The 12,528-nt window shown below is 40.4% G+C and overlaps 2 protein-coding genes across 2 annotated transcripts in view; both read right to left on the reverse strand.

Annotated features, from left to right (window-relative positions):
• Positions 1 to 7,254, reverse strand: part of LOC116518786 (interferon-induced protein with tetratricopeptide repeats 5-like) — an 11,232-nt gene extending 3,978 nt beyond the window's left edge. The window contains exon 1 of the mRNA XM_032232316.1: positions 6,752 to 7,254. Coding sequence (XP_032088207.1) covers positions 6,752 to 6,756 — 5 coding nt within the window. The 5' untranslated portion in view covers positions 6,757 to 7,254. The remainder of the gene's footprint in view (positions 1 to 6,751) is intronic.
• LOC116518787 (interferon-induced protein with tetratricopeptide repeats 5-like) overlaps positions 1 to 12,367 on the reverse strand; it is a 31,652-nt gene extending 19,285 nt beyond the window's left edge. Inside the window, exon 1 of the mRNA XM_032232317.1 lies at positions 12,239 to 12,367. The gene's annotated coding sequence lies outside the window, so the exon portion shown is untranslated. The remainder of the gene's footprint in view (positions 1 to 12,238) is intronic.
• Positions 12,368 to 12,528: the final 161 nt, after the last annotated feature.

A 12,528-nucleotide genomic window follows, 5' to 3' on the forward strand; every position in this document is an offset into this window, starting at 1 on the left:
GAAAATCAGCTGGCCGGTGTGTGCATGTGCTTTGGAACTGATGGCTCGGGTACCGGCAAATATGGCTCTATGCGCCACCTGTGGCACGTGGATCTAGGCATTATTTGAAGGAGATCAAGGTTGTAAAAGGAATTCAAGGTTGATTTATTTGATCATGGTTAAAATAGAAATATGGGTATCTCTGGTAACCCTCAAGGGACTTTGCTGATCAAGGCCCTTTTATGGCTGACTCAGGAATTCTGGGAGTATAAATCCGTAAGCCATAAAGGGGTCATCATCCCCCACCCTACTCTGAGGATCTGTTTATACATAGGAGATAAAATATGGGGGGACGATACCGTTTGTTGTATTTTAAAAGAAGACAATCAAGTATTAAAATTGATAATACTTGTATAAAGAGGAAGAAGTAATTTCTTTATAAGTTATAAACATTTCCAGGCCAATTGTAGTATTTTTTAAAATTACTCATAATCATTTTTACCCACAAAGCATCTGTTGTTCTGTTCATCATCTTCTTGGTAAAATATTCCATACTTTCCAATCAGTATTTAGCAGTTAGACTTATATACTGCTTCATAGGGCTTTCAGCCCTCTCTAAGCGGTTTACAGAGTCAGCATATTGCCCCCAACAACAATCCGGGTCCTCATTTTACCCACCTTGGAAGGATGGAAGGCTGAGTCAACCCTGAGCCGGTGAGATTTGAACCGCCGAACTGCAGCTAACAGTCAGCTGAAGTGGCTGCAGTACTGCACTCTAACCACTGCGCCATCTCGGCTCTTTCAAAGCCCAGAAGTCTGAATGGGAGTATTGTTGCGGCTGTTGCCATGAATGCCATTTAGATGGTAGACTTGAGTGTTTAGCTCAAAAGCAACTTCAAAAAGATGGGAGTTGCCTGCATAGTCACAATCCCCTCTCCCAGTACTGTTCCTTCTATATTCAGGATTTCATTAACACACCTAGCCACACCAACCACGACGGTAAAACACATTAAAGGTACACCCCTCTGATTAATTTTTCTTACCTTTTTTTCCCATTTTCCATCAACAATTAAGAACAACCAGCGTTGTGTTTTAAGATTTATCATATTTTAAAACTGTATACTGTCTTGGCAGTATATAGATGAAACATCAAACCGTAAAAACAATACGTACATTTTATTAAAAGGCAAAGACGATTCAAATTAAATATGAGAGAGTTAATTAAAAAAGGAGGGTGAAAGTGACTTTCAGGGCAGGAGCCAATCCCATTGCATGCTCCTATGTGAGCACCAAGCAAGGCTGCAGAGCAGAGGTGGTTCCTACCAGTTCGCACCTATTCGGTAGAACCAATTCGTCAAATCTACCGAACCGGTTAGAAGAGGTTCCACCAGTGGACCCGGAAAGCAGGCCACACCTACAGAAGAGATTCCAAAAAAATTTGAAACCCACCACTGGCAAGGATCTTGTAACTTGACAGCTTTAAGACTTGCATGCTTCAATGCCAGAGTTTCTGAATAGCTACTTGGACCAACCTAAGTACTAATTCATAATTTCATATCCGGTCACATGGGCGGCAAGCCACTCCCACAAAGGCCACACCCACAGAGTAGGTTCCAACAATTTTTGAAACCCACCACTGCTGCAGAGCCATGTTTTTACACTTTTCTGGATGGCCAGAAGAATGGGGGCCCACCTCATAGGGTGGGGGGGGGGAGAGTGTTCTATGGCAGAGAAAATTCTGTTTCTGGACACCACCACCCCAAGTCGGGATTCTTTAACCGACAGGAAACTCAACATACCCTCGCTCTTTATTGGGTGGGACAGGTTGATGTAATGGTGCGAATACCGGCAACAATAGGCATGCAGGTGGGTAGATATATAGAGAGACAGACAGAGAGATTAATATAGATATAGATGGATAAGCTGGATGAAAAGTAGATGATAAATGACTGGATAGATAGACAGACAGACAGACAGACAGAATAGAGATAGACAGATATAGAAAGAGATAGATGATAGGTGGATGATAGAGATGACAGAAATAGAGACAGACTGATATATGTATGTATGAATGAATGTATGTATGTGTTGCATTTGTGCTGATAAATAAATAAAGGGAGACTAGTATAGATCTATTTCAAGCTATTTAGCTCTCATCAGCATAGATAGATAGATAGATAGATAGATAGATAGATAGATAGATAGATAGATAGATAGACAGACAGACAGACAGACAGACAGACAGAATAGAGATAGACAGATATAGAAAGAGATAGATAGATGATAGGTGGATGATAGAGATGATAGAAATAGAGACAGACTGATGTATGTATGTATGTATGTATGTATGTATGTATGTATGTATGTATGTTGCATTTGTGCTGATAAATAAATAAAGGGAGACTAGTATAGATCTATTTCAAGCTATTTAGCTCTCATCAGCAGATAGATAGATGATAGATAGATAGATAGATAGATAGATAGATAGATAGATAGATAGATAGATAGATAGAGATAGATAGATAGATAGATAGATATGGAGGGGGAGGGAGGGAGGGAGGGAGGGAGAGAGAGAGAGAGAGATGGATAAGTTGGAGGAAGGATGGATGGATGGATGGATGGGTGTAGTGTGAATGATTGGGGGGACAGAAAAGCAGTGAAAAGGATTTTCGGGTGCAAACTGATTGAGATTGGCTCCAAGAGCTGAAGATTGAGGGAAAATGAATGATTTAAAAGAAGTAAGAAATAGCTACTGTAAGAAAACAGTGCTACAAACTTTAGAAATAGCTACATACAACTGCAGAACATAAGAGACAAGAAATGCATAGATGAAGTCCAATGGAAAGAGTTGTGAACTTCTAGGATTAGGAGGATGATAGAACAAAACGCGGGCTTCGTTTTGTACAGCTGGGCGTGGGAAAAACTAATGCGGGTCTTTGTTTTTTATACTGTGGGAAGTTATCACCCAGCCCTCTCCCAGAAAAAATGAAATATCCTAGGAAATATTGAAAAGGCAGAATATTTCTCTGGATGTGAAAAGAAAAAAAAACATGTTTTAAAAGACAGAATAGCTGCCTGAAGCTTCCTGCTTTGTCAATGGGCCATTAAGAAGGCCAAGCTAGTCCCTTTTACATAATAAAGGGATCTTGGAGTCCTAGTGGACAACCATTTAAATATGAGCCAGCCGTGTGCAGCAGCTGCCAAAAAAGCCAACACAGTTCTAGGCTGCATCAACAGAGGGATAGAAACAAGATCACGTGAAGTGTTAATTACAAAGCCTTGGAAAGGCCACACTTGGAATACTGCATCCAGTTTTGGTGATGTAGAAAAGACGTGGAGACTCGAGAAAGAGTGCAGAGAAGAGCAACAAAGATGATTAGGGGACTGGAGGCTAAAACATATGAAGAACGGTTGCAGGAACTGGGTATGTCTAGTTTAATGAAAAGAAGGACTAGGGAAGACATGATAGCAGTCTTCCAATATCTCAGGGGTTGCCCCAAAGAAGAAAGGGTCAAACTATTTTCCTAGGCACCTGAGGGCAAGACAAGAAGCAATGGGTGGAAACTAATCAAGGAGAGAAGCAACTTAGAACTGAGGAGAAATTTCCTGACAGTTAGAACAATGAATCAGTGGAACAACTTGCCTCCAGAAGTTGTAAATGCTCCAACACTGGAAGTTTTTAAGAAAATGTTGGATAACCATTTGTGTGAAGTGGTGTAGGGTTTTCTGCCTAAGCAGGGGATTGGACTAGAAGACCTTCAATGGTCCCTTCCAACTCTGTTATTCTATACTATTCTAATATACGCCTTCCGGAGCATCCAAAATAACATTGTGTTGTTTAAAATCAAGCCAGCTCCTAACTGCAATTTAGGCTCAACAGGACAAAAGTTTCATGTCATTAAATGTTTCCTGTAACAGAAGAAAAGAGCTAATTAAAGAAAGTTAAGGTAAAACACACCACTTCAGCACAAGGAAATGAAGGGATGGGCTTGTTTGCTCGCTTGTTTCCCAGCTTAACTTGAAACTTGAGACCAAGTAGGAAGTACCGTAGTTACAGTTCAGAGAAACTGAGTGTAGGAAATTGCCTCCAGAATTTTTTTTTAATGTATTATATTTGTAAATTGTACTTATGTTGAAATTAAAATATATATATATTACAATACTATTTTTGCATTCTATGAAAAAATTTGTCCCCCCGCCCCCCGTCAATGATGTCCCTCTTTACCAATGTTAAAATCTGGTCACCTTATTTTTTCCTCACTTGGAGCCGAACCCAGAAGGACATTTCTTTCATCGGTACCTTATTAGAAAACCCCTAACGTGATGGGCAAGATTGTTCCCTCCTGACGGAGGCTTCCTTTTAGGGCTGTTGTCCCAGAGATAAAAACGACAAGAAACCAAGAAGTTAAGGCGCCCTGATCTTTTAAAGCAGTGGTCTCCAACCTTGGCAACTTTAAGACTTGTGGACTTCAACTCCCAGAATTCCTCAGCCAGCGAAGCTGTATGTATGTATGTATGTATGTATGTATGTATGTATGTATGTATGTATGTATGTATGTGTTGCATTTGTGCTGATAAATAAATAAAGGGAGACTAGTATAGATCTATTTCAAGCTATTTAGCTCTCATCAGATAGATAGATGATAGATAGATAGATAGATAGATAGATAGATAGATAGATAGATAGATAGATAGATAGAATAGAGATAGACAGATATAGAAAGAGATAGATAGATGATAGGTGGATGATAAAGATGATAGAAATAGAGACAGACTGATGTATGTATGTATGTATGTATGTATGTATGTATGTATGTGTTGCATTTGTGCTGATAAATAAATAAAGGGAGACTAGTATAGATCTATTTCAAGCTATTTAGCTCTCATCAGCATATAGATAGATAGATAGATAGATAGATAGATAGATAGATAGATAGATAGATAGAATAGAGATAGACAGATATAGAAAGAGATAGATAGATGATAGGTGGATGATAGAGATGATAGAAATAGAGACAGACTGATGTATGTATGTATGTATGTATGTATGTATGTATGTATGTGTTGCATTTGTGCTGATAAATAAATAAAGGGAGACTAGTATAGATCTATTTCAAGCTATTTAGCTCTCATCAGATAGATAGATAGATAGATAGATAGATAGATAGATAGATAGATAGATAGATAGATAGATAGATAGATAGATAGAATAGAGATAGACAGATATAGAAAGAGATAGATAGATGATAGGTGGATGATAGAGATGATAGAAATAGAGACAGACTGATGTATGTATGTATGTATGTATGTATGTATGTATGTATGTATGTATGTGTTGCATTTGTGCTGATAAATAAATAAAGGGAGACTAGTATAGATCTATTTCAAGCTATTTAGCTCTCATCAGATAGATAGATGATAGATAGATAGATAGATAGATAGATAGATAGATAGATAGATAGATAGATAGATAGAATAGAGATAGACAGATATAGAAAGAGATAGATAGATGATAGGTGGATGATAGAGATGATAGAAATAGAGACAGACTGATGTATGTATGTATGTATGTATGTATGTATGTATGTATGTGTTGCATTTGTGCTGATAAATAAATAAAGGGAGACTAGTATAGATCTATTTCAAGCTATTTAGCTCTCATCAGCAGATAGATGATAGATAGATAGATAGATAGATAGATAGATAGATAGATAGACAGACAGACAGAATAGAGATAGACAGATATAGAAAGAGATAGATAGATGATAGGTGGATGATAGATGATAGAAATAGAGACAGACTGATGTATGTATGTGTTGCATTTGTGCTGATAAATAAAGGGAGACTAGTATTGATCTATTTCAAGCTATTTAGCTCTCATCAGCATATAGATAGATAGATAGGTAGATAGATAGATAGATAGATAGATAGATAGATAGATAGATAGATAGATAGATAGAATAGAGATAGACAGATATAGAAAGAGATAGATGATAGGTGGATGATAGAGATGATAGAAATAGAGACAGACTGATGTATGTATGTATGTATGTATGTATGTGTTGCATTTGTGCTGATAAATAAATAAAGGGAGACTAGTATAGATCTATTTCAAGCTATTTAGCTCTCATCAGCAGATAGATGATAGATAGATAGATAGATAGATAGATAGATAGATAGATAGATAGATAGATAGATAGACAGACAGACAGAATAGAGATAGACAGATATAGAAAGAGATAGATAGATGATAGGTGGATGATAGATGATAGAAATAGAGACAGACTGATGTATGTATGTGTTGCATTTGTGCTGATAAATAAAGGGAGACTAGTATTGATCTATTTCAAGCTATTTAGCTCTCATCAGCATATAGATAGATAGATAGGTAGATAGATAGATAGATAGATAGATAGATAGAATAGAGATAGACAGATATAGAAAGAGATAGATGATAGGTGGATGATAGAGATGATAGAAATAGAGACAGACTGATGTATGTATGTATGTATGTATGTATGTGTTGCATTTGTGCTGATAAATAAATAAAGGGAGTTGAAGTCCACAGGTCTTAAACTTGCCAAGGTTGGAGACCACTGCTTTAAAGGATGCTCACTTGGAACCACAATCCAACCACAACACAGTCGCAAGAAATGTAACAAAACAAAACAAAACAAAACACAACCCCACAGGATGCAACAACCCCGACATTGAGCAAAGGAGGAGGAGGAGGAGAAGAATGATCTCCCTCTATTATTATCTGTTTCCTTACCTCATAATTGCAGTTTTATTATCAGGCTTGGAAGGGGGAAAAACCCACGGAATCTCCTTTTCTTAAAGGAATGACGATCCTTAAATTTCAGAAGGCGAAGAGCGGGAGGAGAGGATCTGTTGCTCCACACGGTCACCCGCCTGGTCAGAAAGAAAGCAGGAGAGGGGAGGAAAAACGAAACTTAGGCGATCCAGTGAACTTGAGAGAACCGAAACTACATTTTTGCCCTGCTGAAAGTAAAGCCTGGAGCGGAATCGATTTCCATCTCTTCTGATTTCCGTCGTTGTTAAGGGGATCAGGCTGGCTTTTCCCGGTTTGGGGTAAATAACGTCAAGATCGGGGAATAAATCTGCTCAAGTTTAACCCACGACACTCAGTGGAACCGACAGGAAGGACTGGAGGCTGCTTGCATTTTTCTGTGTTTAATAACGGCTGCCAGACTAATCTTCTTGCATTCTTTGATGACAAAATTAGCGGACCAGAGGAATGCCCTCGATATAGTTTACTTGGACTTCAGTAAGGTGTTTGATAAGGTAGACCATAACCTACTACTAGATAAAGTAGAAGAATGTGGGTTAGACAGCATCACCATCAGATAGGATTCATAACTGGCTGACCAATAGCAATAGCAATAGCAGTTAGACTTATATACCGCTTCATAGGGCTTTCAGCCCTCTCTAAGCGGTTTACAGAGTCAGCATATTGCCCCCAACAACAATCCTCGGAAGGATGGAAGGCTGAGTCAACCTTGAGCCAGTGAGATTTGAACAGCCGAACTGCAGAACTGCAGTCAGCTGAAGTAGCCTGCAGTGCTGCACTCTAACCACTGCGCCACCTCGGATAAGGTAGACCATAACCTACTACTAGATAAAGTAGAATAATATGGATAAGACAGCATCACCACCAGATAGGATTCGTAACTGACTGATCAACCGCACTCAACGTGTAGTCCTCAATGGAACTGCATCTTCATGGAGGGAAGAATGCAGTGGAGTACCCCAAGGCTCTGTTTTAGGCCCAGTACTCTTCAACATCTTCATCAATGATTTGGATGAGGGAATAAATAGGGAACTCATCCTATTTGCAGATGACACCAAGCTGGCAGGAATAGCCAACACTCCAGAAGACAGGCTTAAGATACAGAAGGATCTTGACAAACTTGAACATTGGGCACTATCTAATAAAATGAAATTCAATGGTGAAAAGAGTCAGGTTCTACATTTAGGCAACAAAAATGAAATGCACAGGTACAGTATAGGTGGTACCTTGCTCAATAGTAGTAACTGTGAAAGGGATCTTGGAGTCCTAGTCGACAACCATTTAAATAGGAGCCAGCCGTGTGCAGCAGCTACCAAAAAAGCCAACACAGTTCTAGGCTACATAAACAGAGAGATAGAATCAAGATTACGTGGTGTTACCACACTTTATAATGCCTTGGTAAGGCCACACTTGGAATACTGCATTCAGTTCTGGTCGCCACAATGTAGAAAAGATGTGGAGACTCTAGAAAGAGTGCAGAGAAGAGCAACAAAGAGGATTAGGGGACTGGAGGCTAAAACATATGAAGAACAGTTGCAGGAACTGAGTATGTCTAATTTAATGAAAAGAAGGACTAGGGGGAGACGTGATAGCAGTCTTCCAATATCTCAGGGGTTGCCATAAAGAAGAGGGAGTCAAACTGTTCTCCAAAGCACCTGAGGACAGGACAAGAAGCAATGGGTGGAAACTAATCAAGGAGAGAAGCAACTTAGAACTAAGGAGAAATTTCCTGACAGTGAGAACAATTAACCAGTGGAACAGCTTGCCTCCAGAAGTTATGAATGCCCCAACACTGGAAGTCTTTAAGAAGATGTTGGATAGCCATTTGTTTAAGTGGTGTAGGGTTTCCTCCCTAGGCAGGGGGTTGGACTAGAAGACCTCCAAGGTCCCTTCCAACTCTGCTATTCTATTCTAGAATAGCAGGTGTGCGTGTGCGTGTGTGTTGCACTGCACATCTGGGAATAGGTCTGAAGATGTTATTTTTTTAGGGTGCACAATCTAAATAACCTTTTGGATGGCTCCAGAGATCTTAAAATTTTTATCCTGCTTTTCTTCCAAGCAGTTCTCTCTTCTACATTCCGTCCCCTCCCCAAGCGGTTCCTGGCAGGTAGATTACAGATTATAATGGTAGATTATATCTCTTAATGACTTCTCTTGCCTTAAGGTTAGATTTGAAGCCAGTCTTTCTGGCCCTTATCCAATATTTGTACACCACCTGGAGGACTTGTTTTAGGTGGCTGTATAAATTGGAAAAATAATACACACTTAATTGTTACTAATACTACCGTAATCAAGCAACGCCTTGAAGCAAGCAAATTTATAACCAGAAGCCAGCATGGGTTTATCATAACCAGTTCATGCCAAACAAATCTTATTTCATTCTTGTGCAACCATTTGATTCCATGTGGTGATGGTGGTGGTGGTGATGACTAAGTCATGTTCATTTTTGTGAGCATTCTGAGTTGGTATTAGTGATGTTAAAGGAAGATGATACAATAGGTTAGAAGGACCAAGTGCTGCCTGGAGTATGGATGCTAAGGCTGAAATTACAGGCTAACCAATAACATCAATACCCGAGAAGATCCTGGAAAAGATCATCAAAACCCAGAACTAGAAGCCAGCACAGATTTGTTAAAAACAGATCATGCCAAGCCAATCTTATTTCATTATTTGACAAAGTGACTAAATTAGTAAACCAGTAAAATGCTGTGGAGATAGTATGCTTAGACTTCAACAAGGCATTTGACAGAGTAGACCACAACCTACTTCTTGATAAGCTAGAAAAATGTAGGATGGACAGCATCACCACCAAATGGATTTGTAACTGGCTGACAAACTGTTCTCAATGAGTAGTACTTAATGGTACTACATCTACATGGAGGGAAGTAAGTAGTGGGGTACCACAAGGTTCCATCTTAGGCCTAGTATTCTTCAATGACTTTGTTGTTGTTAGTTGGGAAGTCATGTCCGACCCATTGCTACCCCATGGACAATGTTCCTCCAGGCCTTCCTGTCCTCTACCATCCTCTGGAGTCCATTTAAGCTCACGCCTACTGCTTCGGAGACTCCATCCAGCCACCTCCTTCTCTGTCGTAACCTCCTTTTGCCCTTGATCTTCCCCAACATTAAATTCTTCTCTGAGTCCTTCCTTCTCATGAGGTTGCCAAAGTGTTTGATTCAAAGACTTAGAATAGAGTAGAAAGGGAACTTATCAAATTTGCAGATATTAAGCTGGCAGGAAGAGCCAACAGCCTCGATCATGGGTGTCAAAACTCACAGCATCACGTTGCCATCATGTGACATATTGTGATGTTTTTTTCCCTTCGTGGAGCTTGGGTGGGTGTGGACGGCACGGGACCTCCTGCCCTAGATTAGCTCAAGCTCCAGATGGATCTTGACAGATAATGGATGGAAACTTATCATGAAGAGAGTCAACCTAGAAATAAAGAGACATTTTCTAGCAGTGAGAAGAATCAACCAATGGAACAACTTGCCTTCAGAAACTGTGGGTGCTTCATCATTGGAGGTTTTCAAGAAGAGCCACTTATTATTAATGGAATTATAAATACCACCAACACAGAATGCCGTTTGCTCAGAAGCTGAAATACACCAAATGAATGAGAGGAAGAGTAGCAGAGGAGAGAAGAAAGATAGGAAGAGAGGGACAGGAGAGAGGGTGAGGGGGGAAGACGGGGTGTATAAGGAGGAGTGGTAAGTGGAGAGAGGAGAAGGAGAAAGGTAGGGGAAGTGGAGTAGAAAATGATGGAGGGAAGACAGGATGTAGAAGAGTTGGAAGCAGAGGAGAGAAGAAAGATAGGAAGAGAGGGATAGGAGAGAGGGTGAGGGGGGGAAGATGAGGTGTATAAGGAGGAGTGGTAAGGGGAGAGAGGAGAAGGAGAAAGGAAGTGGAGGTAGAGTAGAAAATGGTGGAGGGAAGACAGGATGTAGAAGAGTGGGAAGCAGAGGAGAGAAGAAAGATAGGAAGAGAGGGATGAGAGAGAGGGTGAGGGGGGAAGATGAGGTGTATAAGGAGGAGTGGTAAGTGGAGAGAGGAGAAGGAGAAAGGAAGGGGAGGTAGAGTAGAAAATGATGGCGGGAAGACAGGATGTAGAAGAGTGGGAATCAGAGAAGAAAGATAGGAAGAAAGGGATAGGAGAGAGGGTGAGGGGGGGAAGATGAGATGTATAAGGAGGAGTGGTAAGGGGAGAGAGGAGAAGGAGAAAGGAAGTGGAGGTAGAGTAGAAAATGGTGGAGGGAAGACAGGATGTAGAAGAGTGGGAAGCAAAGGAGAGAAGAAAGATAGGAAGAGAGGGATGGGAGAGAGGGTGAAGGGGGAAGATGAGATGTATTAAGGAGGAGTGGTAAGGGGAGAGAGGAGAAGGAGAAACGAAGGGGAAGTAGAGTAGAAAATGATGGAGGGAAGAAAGGATGTAGAAGAGAGGGAAGCAGAGGAGAGAAGAAAGATAGGAAGAGAGGGACAGGAGAGAGGGTGAGGGGGGAAGATGAGGTGTATAAGGAGGAGTGGTAAGTGGAGAGAGGAGGAGAAAGGAAGGGGAGGTAGAGTAGAAAATGATGGCGGGAAGACAGGATGTAGAAGAGTGGGAATCAGAGAAGAAAGATAGGAAGAAAGGGATAGGAGAGAGGGTGGGGGAGAAGATGAGGTGTATAAGGAGGAGTGGTAAGGGGAGAGAGGAGAAGGAGAAAGGAAGTGGAGGTAGAGTAGAAAATGGTGGAGGGAAGACAGGATGTAGAAGAGTGGGAAGCAGAGGAGAGAAGAAAGATAGGAAGAGGGGGATGGGAGAGAGGGTGAAGGGGGAAGATGAGATGTATTGAGGAGTGGTAAGGGGAGAGAGGAGGAGGAGAAAGGAAGGGGAAGAAGAGTAGAAAATGATGGAGGGAAGAAAGGATGTAGAAAGGGGGAGGAGAGAAGGGGAAGAAAGTGTTGGATAAGGTATAAATGTGGTGTATGGAGAGCAGAAGAGCCAATAATTGGGTTTTTCTTTTTCTTTCTTTGGTAGTTGATGGTAAGATGAATTGATGTAATTACTTAATAATACAACATGATATTGACTATGTAAAAGTACACATGTGATTATATGCTATGAAAATGGAAAATAAAAGACTCAACACACACACACACACACACAAAGAAGAGCCACTTATCTGGAATGTTATAGGACAGGGGTGTCAAATTGTCATCCCGTGACCTATCGTGACTTTTCCCCCTTCACTAAACTGGGGGTGGGTATGGCTAGAACATGACACATCCAGTCCATGGACTGCAAGTTTAACACCCCTGGTATAGGGTTTCCTGCTTGAGCAGAGTGGGTTGGATTAGATGACCTAGAGGGTCTCTTCCAACTCTGTTATCCTCTCTCTTTTCTGTATCTGTTGTGATGAACAAAGCCAGAAATGTAACACACACACACCCTTTTATTAATTCCTCACCTTACGATTGCAGTATTGTTATGAGGTGTGGAATGGAAAGCAACTCGTTTCTTTTTCCTAAAAAATTACTGATTGCTTTTTTATTTATTTTTTTCCTCTTAAAACAAAGAGAAGAGATTCATTTAATTGGCACAGCCTGCTGAAAAAAAAGAAAAGAAAAGAGAAACTTAAAGAAATCCCCAGCTCCTGGGAAAGTGAAACTAAACTTTTGCCATGCTGAAGGTAAAATCTGGAGCAGAATCGGTTTCTACTGGAATGGACACTGTTGTGTTTTTCTGTGTTACGCACAA

This window comes from Thamnophis elegans, chromosome 15 (genome assembly GCF_009769535.1).
Source record: "Thamnophis elegans isolate rThaEle1 chromosome 15, rThaEle1.pri, whole genome shotgun sequence".
Taxonomy (NCBI): domain Eukaryota; kingdom Metazoa; phylum Chordata; class Lepidosauria; order Squamata; family Colubridae; genus Thamnophis; species Thamnophis elegans.